Source organism: Cebus imitator, unplaced genomic scaffold (genome assembly GCF_001604975.1).
Source record: "Cebus imitator isolate Cc_AM_T3 unplaced genomic scaffold, Cebus_imitator-1.0 Scaffold391, whole genome shotgun sequence".
Lineage (NCBI taxonomy): Eukaryota > Metazoa > Chordata > Mammalia > Primates > Cebidae > Cebus > Cebus imitator.
In genome coordinates this window covers 1,988,024-2,003,596 of record NW_016107706.1, presented here as the reverse complement: position 1 = coordinate 2,003,596, position 15,573 = coordinate 1,988,024, and the positions used below count along the sequence as shown (strand labels likewise).

At 43.7% G+C, this 15,573-nt stretch overlaps 1 protein-coding gene across 1 annotated transcript in view; it reads left to right on the top strand.

The window, feature by feature from the left end:
* Nucleotides 1–4,477: 4,477 nt before the first annotated feature.
* OXSR1 (oxidative stress responsive kinase 1) overlaps nucleotides 4,478–15,573 on the top strand; it is a 99,817-nt gene continuing 88,721 nt past the window's right edge. The window contains exon 1 of the mRNA XM_017508397.2: nucleotides 4,478–4,892. Coding sequence (XP_017363886.1) covers nucleotides 4,823–4,892 — 70 coding nt within the window. The 5' untranslated portion in view covers nucleotides 4,478–4,822. The remainder of the gene's footprint in view (nucleotides 4,893–15,573) is intronic.

Below are 15,573 nucleotides of genomic sequence, written 5' to 3'. Positions count from 1 at the left end.
AAAAAAAAAAAAAAAAAAAAAAAGTGCCCCAAATCCCCACTGTACCCTGTTTAAAGTATAACTGACCCTTGAACAATGAGAACGTTAGGGTTACTAATCACCTACACAGTCAAAAATATGTATATAACTTTGGTTCTCCCAAAACTTAATTACTAATAGTCTATGGTTGATTGGAAGTCTTACTGATAACATAAAGTAGATTAACACATATTTTGTAGTTATATGTATTATATACTGTACTTCTACAATAAAGCTACAGAAAATAAAATTTAAAAAAATCTAAGGAAGAGAAAATATATTTACTATTCATTAGGTGGAAGGGGATCATCATAAAGGGCTTCTCATTGTGTTCACATTGAGTAGGCTGAGGACAAGGAGGAAAAGGATTGGCTGGTTGGTCTTGCTGTCTCAGGGGTGGCAGAAACAGAAGAAAATCCATGTATTATTATGAGTAGACCTCACAGTCCAAACCTGTGTTGCTTAAGGTACTTACCACATGGCTGGCTTCCTAACTATTCTCTGTCACGGTATACTTGCTTTTTCCTACATGATTTGCTTAGTTGCTTACTGTTTTCTATCAGACTGTTTCCTGAAAACAGAAACTGAGTCTGCTTTGGTCACCACTGTATACTCGGTGTTTATGACAATACTCTCTTTCCCATGGAAGATACTTTATAGGCTGAGAATGGGGTTGAGGTTTGGATTTCTGGCATTAAACAGCCACCAATTCCTTGCTCATTCAAATCACAGGATCCTAACCTCTATCACGCTACATGGAAAAAATCAAGGAGACAGGAGAAATGAAATAAGGGGCTCTGCAGAGCAGGTTCTGGCTCAACAAATCCATCAAGCTACATGTGTGGAGGAGGCAGAACAGAATCCACTGGTGACCCTGCCTACCAAGAACATGGGCCAATTAACATCTTAAATTTTCACTATTAGATTAGTAGCTCCTATTCACTGGGGAAGGAGAAGAAAGGAGGAAGGTTGCCAAAATCTCTCCCTGAAGTACATCCTATTATATATATAATTTCTTTTTTTCTTTTTGGAGATGGAGTTTCACTCTTTGTCACCAAGGTTGGAGTGCAGTGGCACAATCTTGGCTCACTGCAACCTCTGCCTCCTGGGTTCAAGAGATTCTCCTACCTCAGCCTCCTGAGTTCCTGGGATTACAGGCACCTGCCACCATGCCTGGCTAAGTTTTGTATTTTTAGTAGAGATGGGATTTCACCATGTTGGCCAGGCTAGTCTCAAACTTCTGACCTCAGGTAATCTACCCGCCTGGGCCTCCCAAAATGCTGGGATTACAGGTGTAAGCCACTGTGCCTGGGAGCAAACAAACAAACAATATGAAGTCTGTCCATGGGTCACACAGCTCAACAACCCCAAGAATTTCTGGTTTATAGATCTTTCTATTTGTACAAACCTTGAGGCTAATTCTTACCATCAGGTTTAGCTCCTTTTGGATACATTGATCCCATCCCTCTCCTCCCTGCAAAAAGAAAAAGGCAGAACATAGTTACAAGAAAGTGTCAGTAGCAATGGCTGAAACCACTTACAGCAAGGCCTGTGCTATGCTTTCTGGAACGGTGGCACCTTTGCTGTGCCTGGACTATTCTGTCCTCTCAATGTCCACCTGTTGAAATCATGTTAACTTTGCAAGGTCTGGTACAAATGCTACCTTCTTCATGAAATGTTCTCCAATCCTACCAACCAAGTGGAAACCTGCCAGTAGCTTCTAGTTGACTGGTTTCATGGTCAGTGGACCTCCCGCAACAGGGCTCGGCACAGACCTTCCAGTGCTTGGTGGTGTTTCAGAACCAAACTAAGGTCTACTTGCCTAGGGCAGTAACACCAGATAGCCACGCAGAGGTTTTGCTGCAGTAGAAAGGCAGGGCACCAAGAAAGGAGAGAATTGGGTTAGCTCATCTTTTAAGACCTGAACTTCCACAGCTTGCAGGAAAGGATTTTTTTTTCCTTTGGAGACAGAGTCTCGCTCAGCTGCCCAGGCTGGAGTGCAATGGTGCGATCTCGGCTCATTGCAACTTCTGCCTCCTGGGTTCAAGCCATTCTCCTGCCTCACCTCCTGATTAGCTGGGACTACAGGCACACACTGACAAGCTCAGCACATTTTTTGGATTTTTTAGTAGAGACGGGGTCTCAAACTCCGGAGCTCAGGCAATCCACCTGCCTCAGCCTCCTAAAGTGTTAGGATTATAGGCGTGAGCCACCGCACCCAGCTGCAGGAGACGATTTCTAAAGATGGAGATATTTTCAGAAAAGCAGAAGTTACAAGTAAAGTCATAAATCAATACACAGAGGTTATAAATTGGTTTGACCTAAAAAGGCAGGACATCTCCAAGCAGGAGCTCACAGGTCATAGGTGGATTCAAAGATTTTCTGACTTGCGACTGGTTCAGGAGGTGAAGCTTTGTTCTAAAAATTTCGGATCAGGAGAAAAGAATTTTAGCGGGCCGGCGCGGTGGCTCAGGCCTGTAATCCCAGCAGTTTGGGAGGCCGAGGCGGGTGGATCACGAGGTCAAGAAATCGAGACTATCCTGGTCAACACGGTGAAACCCCGTCTCTACTAAAAATACAAAAAATTAGCTGGGCATTGTGGCGCGTGCCTGTAGTCCCAGCTACTCAGGAGGCTGAGGCAGGAGAATTGCCAGAACCCAGGAGGTGGAGGTTGCGGTGAGCCGAGATTGCGCCACTGCACTCCAGCCTGGATAACAAGAGCGAAACTCTGTCTCAAAAAAAAAAAGAATTTTAGCTATGGCTTGTGGGCATGACCTTCTTCAGGAGTTAGAAACTTAGAGAAACAACAACGAGAAAACAACAAAACCAGCAGTCATAGTTCAGTCCTCAGCTCCCCCTTCTCTGAGGTCTATGCGTCAGCAGATCCATTTGGTGGGGGTCTAGGTTTCTAAAAAACAACTCAGGGACATGTGTTGATGTTATCTTTAGTTTTTACAGGGAACCAGACATCCAGTTATTTTAGTGTCTTTGGTTATTTTAAGTTACTACCACCTTCTTGCTTATCAAGCTGCTTATTAACTTTTCAAGGCTAGCTAAGTGCCTAGAGTTTCTCTTGAAGAAACTCAAGATTTTGATTTATTTCTATGGTTAGGGGCCTACAGGCCCTAAAAGGGGTCCCTGCTTCGTGTCAGCCGGGCCTCGGCGAAGGTCTCTTCCTCACTGAAACCCCCACCTCTCGGGTTCAAGCAATTCTCCTGCCTCAGCCTCCCAAGTAGCTGGGATTACAGGCGCCCGCCACCACGCCCAGCTAATTTTTTGTATTTTAGCAGAGACGGGGTTTCATCATCTTGGCCAGGCTAGTCTTGAACTCCCGACCTAGGGTGACCCACGCGCCTCAGCCTAAGTGCTGGGATTACAAGTGTGAGCCAACGTATCCGGCCCAAGGTCTCTTCCTTATGACTGCCATTGGACTGAAAGGTGTCCAACCTACGACACTTTCGCACCTAGCCCTATCCCTGCTACTATTTTTAAAAATCTAATTTACCAAGTATGTTCAGTCTTCAGCTCGCTTATTTCTCCAACGGCCCTAACGTAGTCAAACGGAGAAAACTGAAGTTCAGTGGTGTGGGGGCGGGGTGACATAAGTCAAGGCCCGTGAGACTACCCCCAAACTCGTGGGTCCGTCTCACTTGTACGCCCAAGCCCTGTCAGGGGGCAAAAAACAAAGTCCCCAAGGCAGGTGCTTATTTGAGCTAAAGCTGCGAACAGACACAACCTCGTCTCCGCCCAATGCAGGAGGGAACTGTGGGAGACAGCACCGCGACAAGCGTTAGAAGAACGTCCGCCTTGAGAGAACGTCACCAGGCAAACTCCTAGTTTCACTCCGTCCGGTGGCCCACAGCCTTTTATCCCAGTTGGCAGTGGGCCACACCCGAGGGCTACCCCACCCAGCCGCTCCCTCAGGGCTTCTCCACACCCTGCGGAGCCCTTAGCACGTCTCGAGGGTGTGACGGTCACGCCGTGACGTCACTCCAGAGGAACAGAGGAAGGGGTAAGACGAGCAGGTTGAAGGGCTGCAACCCAAACAGATAAGCGCTCAGAGAGCCTGGAGGCGGGACCAATTTATGACTGACATCCACCCACACACATTGCTTTTCTGATTCCTTCTCAAACTAACCAATGAATGCGACGACGGAGACAGCAACGTGCCCCAGGCGCTAGAAGAGGCTCTGCCCCTTTTACTTGGCTGCCCTTTCGTCGCCATGCTTAGTGTGGCTACTGCCTCTGTGCTACTTTAGGCTCTCTTACGGCCTTTCGATGCCTTTGATGAACCCCTTCCTAAGCATTTCTTCCCTTCCACCGCCAAATCCCACCTTCTCGGGTTTCCAGCTCGCCTACTTTATAGCCAGCCACACTGGAGATGGCGGCCGGAGGCGGGGCCGAGGTAAGGCGTGACCGGCGCGGTGACGTCAGCGCGCTGCGTGTCGGCAGGTGGAGGGAGAAGGGAAAGTTTGGCCCGTGTGTGGGGCTGGGGTGAGGGCGGGACAGAGGGGCTGGGCCCAGGCGAAGCTTCTGTCGCTGGTGCTGCGGAGGCCGAGGACAGGACGTGGGCTGGGCCGGGCAGTGCCGGACACAGAGGAGCAGGAGGCGAGGTCCGCCGGAGCTCCGAGCCCCCGCCACTCTGCTGCGCGGTGACCCCGCGCCCCGGCGCCGTCCGACCCGTGGCTGTTGAGAGACGATTGGTGGGGGCGCGGCGGCGGCTGGTGGGGGTGGGGAGACGCGCGGCGAGGAGACGAGCGAGGTCAGCGAGTTTGAGCGAGGACCGCGAGCCGCTGCCGCCGTCATGTCCGAGGACTCGAGCGCCCTGCCCTGGTCCATCAACAGGGACGATTACGAGCTGCAGGAGGTGATCGGTGAGAGCAGGCGCCGCGGAGGGGGGAGGCGCGGCGGTGGACGGTGGGGGACACGCGGGAACGTGGCGAGCCGCGGGAGTTCGGGGAGCTCAGCCCTCATAGGAATTCGTGGGGCGCTTGCCGTGCAAGGGGTTTGTAGGACGCATGTGTCGAGGAGCGCGTGTGAGACGGGAAGGGGGTTTTGAGGCGCGCGCCTGTGAGGCCGGGTGGGGTGGGGCTTGAGGGGGCTCAGGAGAGATTTGTGTACAATATTCTCAGATGTGTGGACAGGAGCGACCCATGTGTCTTGTAGAGAAAGAAAGTGCAGGTGTGGGACAGGCCTTTCCGAGGCTGTGGGAGAAACGGGATCTTGAACTTGTGGCCACAGCCATCGATTTATGGGATTGTGGGATAGAAAAGGAGCTTTAGTAGCTGGGGATCCTCCAGGTGAAGCTGCAGGAACCGCTCTGAGCAACCTAGACCCAACTTCCGACTCTTTCCAACTGACTTTCCAGTCGAGGAGGTAGATATTAAATAAGTAGACACAAAGAATTAAAAAGGACCGGACGCGGTGGTTCACGCCTGTAATCTCAGCACTTTGGGAGGCCGAGGCAGGCGGATCACGAGGTCACGAGTTCGAGGCCAGCCTGGCCAGTATGATGAAACCGCGTCTCTACTAAAAATACAAAAATTAGCTGGGCGTGGTGGCAGGCGCCGGTAGTCCCAGCCACTTGGGAGGCTGAGGCTGAGAAGAATCGCTTGAACCTGGAAGGCGGAGGTTGCGGTGAGCCGAGATCGCACCTCTGCATTCCAGCCTGGGCGACAGAGCAAGACTCCGTCTCAAAAAGAAAGAAGAAGAAGAAGAAAAAGAATTAAAAAGAAGAGGCTTTGGCAAGTGCTATGAAGGAGATAAACAAGATGTTCTGATAGAGAATAACATGGAGATCTAGTTAGGATGATTTAAAGGAAAATTCTTTTTCTGAAGCGATGACATTGCAGTTGAGTCCTGAAGGATGAAAAGAAGTGAGGATTAAGAGCCTCGGGAAGATTTTTCCTTACTGAGGGATGATGAGATGCAGTGGCCTTGAATAGGGGAAGAGCTTGATGTGTTTTAGGACCTGAAGGAAGGCTGGCAGGGATAGAAGAGGGAAGGGAGGAGCCAGAGCTTAAGGATCTTCTCAGCCTTGGTACAGACTTTGGAATTATATTTTATCGCTGGAGACCCTCAAAGAGTGCCTTGACGTGATCCGATAAATTGGGCTGGTGTGTGAAAAGATTTGAAGGGGGTCCGGGAATACCAGTTGGCAGAGACCAAAACTTGCACAAACATAGATTGTAATACTCACAGAAGCCTACGGATTGGGAGGAGCTGCGGACTGGGGATGAGGGGAGTATTTGTTGTTCAACGATAATCCAGTGACCTTGGAAATCAAAAGAGGATGAGTTTAGCCATACAGGCTCAGTCCAACTGACATGAGCAGACCCCTGTGTATTGGAGGAAGGAGAATTGTCTACTTTGCCAGCATCCTGCACTAAAATTAGTTTTACAATAAAAGACCAACTGAAGACTCCTTAGCTGCCTTGGGGATGTCAGTGTTTATTTCACTGTGTTTAAAAAAAAAAAAAAAAAAAACTTTGTCAGACAATTTATTTTTTATTATTTTTTTTAAAGACGGGGCTTCGCCATGTTGGTCAGGCTGGTCTTGAACTCCTGACCTCAGGTGATCCGCCCACCTTGGCCTCCAAAGTGCTTGGATTACAGGCGTGAGCCACCATGCCCGGCCAAACAATTTGTTTTTTACTTTATTTGCCTCTTATTTTAAAACCATCTGGGGTTAAAGTAATATTGGTTTGTGTAGGAGAAACAAAAACAAAACAAAACAGAAACACCTGGACTAAGTGTAATCTGAAAGACATCACATCTTGCGGAAGCCGCATCATGGGCCTGTGCCTTGCTACACAGTGGGTCTTTGACATGTACTGCTTGGTTCTAAAGACAGTTAGCTAGTTCCCAGTCTTGATTGATTGCTTCTGGTTCCCCTAGTCAGACTGTCATATTGAAGGAAAGGATTAAATGGAAGATTCTGAAATGATGTCAGATAAGTAAAGACGAGGTTCCCTATCATTTTAGAAGAAGAGTTTTTTCTGGTAGTGTGTCCATCTTTCTAGGGTGAAGAGGATGGTTGTAGTCATTCTCAAAGCCTTTGCTGTTATGGTAGCAAAGAATTTCAGAGTTGCAAAGGCGCTAGAGATTTTGTGATTTATTAATTTGGTGTCCTCGGACCCATAGGATATCTGAGTGGGCAAAAGGGAGTTTCTCAGTCTTCTGGATAGGGTTAGTGTTCCTCACACAAAGTGGTCCATGGCTTTTAAAAGGTTAGGAATGCCAATGTGATGTGACCATCTTTCATAGATTTAAAACAACTTTACTGAGGTATAATTTCATGTGAAATACACCCATTTTAAGTGTAACATTTAGTGATTTTCAGTAAATTCCCTGTGTTGTGCATTTATCACCATAATCCAGTTTTAGAGTATTTCCATCATCCCCATGAGATCTCTTGTGCTTTCTTACAGTTAATGCCTTTTTCCACCCCCAGCCTTAGGCAACTACAGGTCTACTTTTTGTCTCTATAGACTTGCCTTTTTTGGACATTGCATGTAAAAGAGATCATATAACATGTGGTGTTTCATATTTGGTTTCTTTCACTTAGCATAAATATCTTTTAATTTTTAAAAAACAATTTTGAGGTATAATTTATGTAACATAAAATTTACCTGGTTAAAATGTACAACCCAATAATCTCAGTAAATTTATGTGATTGTTCCGTCATCACCACAATCCAATTTTAGAACATTTTCATCATTCCAGAAAGATGCCTCATGTCCATTTGCAGTTACTCCCTGTTCCCACCCCCAGCCCCAGGCAATCACATATACTTTCTGTCTGTATAGATTTGCCCTTTCTGGACATTTATGTAAATGTAATCATATAATATATAGTCCTTTGTGTTCTGCTGCTTTTACTTCACATAATGCTTTTTGAGGTTCATCCATCTAGCACGTAGCAATACATGGTTCCTTTTTATTGGACACCAGTTGATGGACGTAGGATTGTTTCTGCTTTTTGGCTGTTTGGAATAAGGCTGCTGTGAGTATTCACATCAAGTCTTCATATGAATATGTTTCATTTTCCTTGGATATATACCCAGGAGTGGAATTGCTGGGTTGTATCACAAATTTAACTGTTTAAGAAACTGCCAAAGTGTTTTTCAAAGTAACTGTACCATTTAATGTTCCTGCTAGTAATTATAAGAGTTCTCATTTCTCTATAGTTGTTGTCTTTTTGTGTGTTACCATCCTAGTGGCTATGAAGTGGTATCTCACTGTGGTTTTGAGCATCCTTTCATGTGCTTATTTATTAGGCTTTCATAGCTCTTTTTTGGTGAAATATCTATTCAAATCCTTTGTCCACTTGGACTGCCTATTGGGTTCTTTGTTTTGTTATCTGTTTTTTTTTTTTTTTGAGATGGAGTCTTGCTCTGTCACCCAGGCTGGAGTGCAGAGGTGTGATCTCGGCTCACTGCAGCCTTTGCCTCCTGGTTCAAACGATTATCCTTCTACTGCCTCAGCCCTCCGAGTAGCTGGGATTACAAGCGCCCACCACCACACCCAGCTAATGTTTGCATTTTTAGTAGAGATGGTGTTTCACCACGTTGGGCAGACTGGTCTCCAACTCCTGACCTCAGGTGATCTGCCCATCTCAGCCTCCCAAAGTGCTGGAATGACAGTTGTGAGATAGTGTAGTTTTTGTGTTTTTTTTTTTTTGAGACAGAGTCTTACTCTGTCACCTAGGCTGGTATGTAGTGGTATGATCAGGGCTCACTGTAACTTCCACCTCCTGTGCTCAAGTGATCCTCCTACCCCTGCTTTGCGAGTAGCTGGGACTACAGGTGCATGCCACCATGTTTGGCTAATTTTTGTGTTTTTGTAGAGACAGGGTTTTAACACATTTCCAGTATGGTCTCTAATTTCTGGGCTCAGGTGGTCCGCTTGCCTCAGCCTCCCAAAGTGTTAGGATTACAGGCATGAGCCACTTCGCCTAGCCTTGTTTCATTTTAACTTTTTTTTTTTTGGAGATGGAGTCTTGCTCTGTGGCTCAGGCTGAAGCGCAGTGGCGTAATCTCAGCTCACTGCAACCTCTGCTTCCTGGGTTCAAGTGATCCTCCTGTCCCAGACTCCCGAGTAGCTGGGATTATAGGTGTGCGCCACCAATCCCAGCTAATTTTTTGTATTTTTAGTAGAGACTGGGTTTCACTATGTTGGTCAGGCTGCTCTTGAACTCCTGACCTTGGGTGATCTGCCTGCCTTGGCCTCCCAAAGTGCTGGAATTATAGGTGTGAGCCACTGTGCCCGACCTCGTTCATTTTCTTAATGGTGTCTTTTAAAAGCACAAAAGTTTTGAGTTTTGATGCTTATCACTTTTTTCTTTTATTGATTTTGCTTTTGGTGTTGTATCTAAGAAATCTTGACTAACTCAATCATTGTGAAGATTTTTTTTTTTCCTATGTTATCTTTAAGTGTTACAGTTTTAGGTCTTGCATTTAAGCCTCTGATACATAATTTTTGTGTAGGGTGTAAAGTAAGGTGAATCACCTTGTTTTACAGTTGAAGACACAGAGACAGAAAGCTAAAATGACTGCTTAAAGCTGACATCTACGTTTCCTGTAGCCTAATTCAGGATTCTTGTTCCTGTATCTGCATTGCTTGGTTTTTGGATATAAACTGGAAGATGGGGGTCATTGTCCCACAGATTAAGGGAAATATCTCCTCCACTTCTTTTTGAGACAGGGTTTCACTCTGTCACCCAGGCTGGAATGCAGTGGGGCAATCCCAGCTCACTGTCTCACTGTATGAACTCCTGGCTTGAGTGACCCTCTTGCCTTAGCCTCCCCAGTGCTGAACTGCAGGCACATGCCACCGTACCCACCTAATTGTTTTATTTTTTTGTGGAGACAGGGTCTCATATGTTGTCCAGGCTCGTCTCAAACTTCTGGGCTCAGGCAGTCCTCCCACCTCAGCCTCCTAAAGTGTTGGGATTCCAGGCGTGAGGCACTGTGCCTGGCCAAGGGAAATATCTACCCTTAGAGTGAAAAAATCTGAAAGATGCTCCACGCCTGTCATATCCTTCCAGTCTTCTTACTGCCTCTCTCCATTTTCCCAACAAGGAGAAAAAAAAGTTTTTCTTGAGCTACAGGCTAGTAAAGTAGCAAGGTTCGATAAAGCGTTGTATTCTCATTTTAACGCGGCTTCCATACCTAAATGTTTGGTACATAGTATTTTATGATAAGCTATAGTCTTCAAAAGAATCTTTATGGTTTCTTCAGATTACACTCAACTTTTTCAGGAGACAAGATTAAAATCTAGAAAAAGGGGTTTGGGGTCATTTAAATTTTGTTTTCAAAGGATTGTATTCTAGAGAAATCAATGCAATGATGTCATCTCCATCGAAACACATACGTTTATTTCAACTTAAATTATTTGAACTGTATTTTTTCACAGTTGTTACTTAGCACTATACTATTTATGGGATTGTTTCTCACATTCTGTTTTGTTCTTCATCTTTCTGGTAAAATCCTGCAGAGAACAGAATCTCCTCCTGAGAATATATTAAAAGTCTATGGATTGAAAATTCAGGGGACTTGAAAAAGAATTGTATCATCTTAAGGATGCTTTGGCAAGATTTGAAGTTCTTTAAGTATGATTATGTGTAAAAGATATTAGTATCATTCTCACAATTAATCATTGATCTTTCAGTATTTTTGAGCTAGCTCCTAGCCCTTAGTCTTAGATTAGAATTTCTGAGCATGTGTTATAGTGTATTTGACATGTGTTAGAACAGCTGTAAAAATTTGGACTTCGGAGTTAGACTGACCCAGATTCAAATCCTGGCTTTGCCTCTTACTGGTTATGTGGTCTTGGACAAATCATATAATTAGTTTCCATGTCAGCTTTTTGTCTGTATACTGGGGAGAATAGTACCTATGTCACTGGGTTGTTATATGGATTGAGTGTAATTATTTGTGGGAAGTGTTTAGCTTGTATAAAATGATAGTTGTTGTTAGCTGTGACTTTTTTTACCCTTCCCCTTGTCCTTATATTTCCCAATTTTTGGTATTGCCATGAAATAATAAAATACTATGTGATGTGAAATTTTGTAACACTTAAAATATTTTAAATCTGTTTTTAATGCTTATTGGAACATTATTGCATCTTTTTTTTCTTAGTCCAAGCCTCATTCAGGTTCAGATGGGTTTAGGGATTTGTGTTGGAGATGGTAGTATAACTGTAAGGACCATCACCATGATATTGCCAGTAACACAGTATGATGGCAGAGGGCTGCGCCATGTAGCTTTTATTGTCCTGCATCTTGAAAAGTCTCCATAAGTATTTACTATTTACCTCAGACTAGAAAATTGAAAACTCCATACTAGGTTGAAGGTATGATTCACCTAGCTTTGACACTTTGGTGAAGGCAATGCAATATATTTCTATTTTTGACTTTCCCTTCTTTTTAATTTTCATTCATTGTTCTCTAGCCACACGTTTTGAATCTGAAGTTGTGGTTTTCAAATGCAGATTCCAGGGCCTTTACCTTTAGTGCCTCCATAAATGTGAAGGAATTCATGCTTTCAATAGAATGATGCTTAGTAGTGTATTTTTCCTCTGATTGAGAGATTCAGCTAAGTGACATTTTCTACGAGGCCAGCATTTCATAGAGTTGTATCAAATAAGGATTACATTTCTCCGCATGTGGGGAATTTGGAAATAATAGCGGCTTAATAAAATCCTTTTCTCCTCTTATGTAACGAGAAGACTGGAGGTGGCAGCCTAGGTGCTGTCAGGCACCCAGGCTCCTAGTTTTCCGTGCCACCACACTTAGCACCTGATTCTCCTTCTCGTAGTTGGAAGATGGTCGTGCCACCTCGAGACTCATGCTTGTGTTCTAGTCTGGAAGAATATGACAAAAGGACAAAGACACATGACAGCTGAGTTGGCTGTCTTTCAAAAAGCTTTCTTCCATGGATGCCTTACTCAGTGGCCTCCACTTGTAGTTTACTGACCAGAACTGTATAATTTTGTCATTTGCAAGGGAGGCTGGGAAATGAAGCTTTAGCTGGACCCATTCAAACGAAATAGGTCAGGATTCTCTTACTAAAGAAGGGGAAATTATATGTTGGCTAAGCAACTAAAAATGTTGGCCTCTTCTTTTTTTTTTAATGAAAATAGTTAAATAAGATATTGCAAGTAAGTAACCTGGCACATAGTAATCAGTTAATAAATGTTAGCTTTAATCTGAAGAGGCAGTTGCCTACCAATTAAGAGCGTAGTTTTGAAACTCAGGTAGTTCTCATTTCTAGGCCCTACTCTGCCTAACTAACCGTATGACCTAAGTTTTACCTTAATTACATTGCTTTACTTACATTGCCTTGTAAGACCATTAATATCTAACGCATGGGATTATTGTAATTATTAGATGAACAGAAGAAATGTAAGTAAAGAAAGTGCTCAGCACAGACTCGGCCACAGAATGAATGCTCAGTGAGTGTTAATGTACATGACGGTAACAATGAAATAATACCCATGAAGACGGGGCTATTTTTGTGTTCGTTCTACCCTGACAAGTTTTTTTTCCCCTTGAAAATATACTCCACTACTTGATTAATTCATTTGGCAAATATTTATTGAACTGTTATGTGCCAGGCACTATTCTGGATGCTGGAGATAAAACAGTGAAGCAAACACAAAAATGCCTGCTTCCGCAGATTTTATAATCTAGAAACTCTAAAGAAGAAAAATAAAGCAGGAAAAGGGGGTAGGGACTGCTAGGGATGGAGGTGGTGTTTCAGTTTTAAATAGGTCAGGGAAAATGTCACTGAGAAGGTGACATTTGAGGAAGAAGGTCAAGAAGGGAATGATGTGGTTTTCTGTTGTTCCAAGCAGAGGATGACAAGAACAAAAGGTTCTGAAGTAGAAGCATGCTGATGTGATTCAGGAATGCTAAGGAGGTGTGAGGGCAGTTAGAGCAGAGTAAGTCAGAGGGTGAAGAGACGGATAAGTGAAGAGGTTAGAAAGGAGAGATGGTATGGATGCATGGTCCTTGTTGTCAGATTGCAAGTCATTGTAGGAACTTGGCTTTTGCTTTGAGTAAGATTGAAAATCATTACTGGGTTTTGAACAGAGATTTAAATGACCTGACTTATGTTTTAAAACTCAGGCTGCAGGCCAGGTGAGGTGGCTCATGGTTGTAATCCCAGCACTTTGGGAGGCAGAGGTGGGTGGATCACATGAGGCCAGGAGTTCAAGACCAGCCTGGTCAACATGGTGAAACCCCATCTCTACTGAAAATACAAAAATTAGCTGGGTTTGGTGGTGCATGTCCGTAATCTCAGCTATTTGGGAGGTTGAGGCACGAGAATTGCTTGAACCCGGGAGGCGGAGATTGCAGTGAGCCTAGATCTTGCCACTGCACTCCAGCCTGGGTGACAGAATGAGATGCTGTCTCAAAACAAACAAACCAAAAGAAGCCTCAGACTGCAATGTGAAGAATAGTGTTGTAAGGGCACAAGGGTGGAAGGAGGTTATCCAGGGGAGAGAAGTCATAGTGGAAACGGTAAGAAGTGGTCAGATTCTGGGTGTAGCACATTTTTTCGAAGTTAGAGGATTTGCTGTTGGATTAGATGTGAAAGAAAGGGAAGATGAGATGATTCCAAAACTTTTGGCTAGAGCATCTGGAAGAATGGAGTTGCCATCCGCTGAGATGGGAGATCACCAGAGTGAACAGGAGAGTGAGTGATGATTCATTGCAGAACCATCAGGCTGCTTGAATAATTACTTGAAGCATATGGCAGTGTGTCTTATTTTCATCTTTGTGTGAAGAGAATAGCATAATTTTTAAGATGATGACTATTCTTACAGCTGTTCTGCCAGTTAATTTTCAACATGACTCTGACAAGAGACCTTATTTAGAAAAGGGGTTAACAAAATTGTAAATTCCTGTGTTTTGCATGGTTTAGGTGACAATGTTTTAGTCATCTTTCAAAACAAACAGTCTGGGCTAGTGCTTTTCTTTAGTGAATGTAAAACCTTACTAAAATATACTTTAAAATCTTTAGACTCTAGTCCTGTTATAGTGATGGTTGGACCCAATTTTGGGGACAATATATTCATTTGATTTGATTCATTTAATTCATTTTTTCCTCACAGGAATATCTGGTTTTACATTCTCTCTCTCTCTTTTTTTAAGATGTATTTATTTTTGAGATGGAGTTTCGCTCTGTTGCTCAGGCTGTAGTGCAGTGGCATGATCATGGCTCACTGCGACCCCTGCCTCCCAGATTCAAGCCATCCTCATACCTCAGCCTCCCAAGTAGCTGGGACTACAGGCATGTGCCACCACGCCAGGCTAATTTTTGTATTTTTTGTAGAAACAGGGTTTTACCATGTTGGCCAGGTTGGTCTCGAACTTCTCAGCTTGAGCGATTTCCCTGTCTCGGCCACCCAAAGAGGCCACTGTGCCCAGCCCTACATTCTCTCTTTTAAATTTCTAAGTATAGAAAAGCAGAGAGAGGCTGAAATTTTTTCTTAGTCCTGTTCATGCTTGGGCACCTCCTTCTCTCTCAAGAAGTAGAGTTACCCGGTTTGAAAGATTTAAGGAGAAGGTTCATCCATATTTTCCGCACACTAATTCATTTTGCTGTGTAATGTGTGCTAAGGTTGGTTGCAGTTAAAGAGCTGCCTAGGAGAGGACAGAAGAAGAGTGGAAGATGTGAGGATGTGGGGTGGGGCATTGAGGATGCACACCAGTGTGAAATAGCAAAAGGCTGAATTAGGGTGTTTTATTGGAAATTGTTTTAGATGTTCCATTATATTAGTCTTCAGATTAGGCCAATACCTAGTCAAGGGCATTAGGGACGTAGCTATCACACTGACTAAACCATTCCTTTTGTTCTTTTTTAATTTTTTTTTTCTAAAACATTCTGTTATGGCAGACCAAACCATTCCTAACAGATACCTTTTACCCATATGTTTGAATGTTTATACTAAAGTAACAGTTTTACAAATAGCATTTGTTTTTGTTATGTGCAGTGTATACTGATGTTTTCTGTTTGATCCTATTTACATCAAGAAAAATGATGGTAAACTCAGTAAACTGACTTGTAGATTTAAAAACTATTGAGGAACCCTGCTTTGAAGAAGAGATGAAATATTTTTTTTTTGTATCTCTAACCCTCCTATGTTATCAGATTATTGTAGAATATTGGAGAATCGTTAAAATAATTATGATAAAATTTTTAGATAGTCTTATTTACATTATTAATTGCTGTTTTCTAGGAAGTAAATATTTTTCTAATGAGAGAACATCATTGAGTTAGTGCTGAAAGTAGTGAGTTTTTACTGCATTACCATAGTCCTTTATGTTAGAACCTTAAAATATTTTTTAGTTGCTGTACATTATTTTGATACATGTTTTGGGAAGATAATATGAAGATGGATAAAAGTGACAGCACAGCCGGGCGCGGTGGCTCAAGCCTGTAATCCCCGCACTTTGGGAGGTCGAGGCGGGTAGATCACGAGGTCAAGAGATCGAGACCATCCTGGTCAACATGGTGAAACCCCGTCTCTACTAAAAATACAAAAA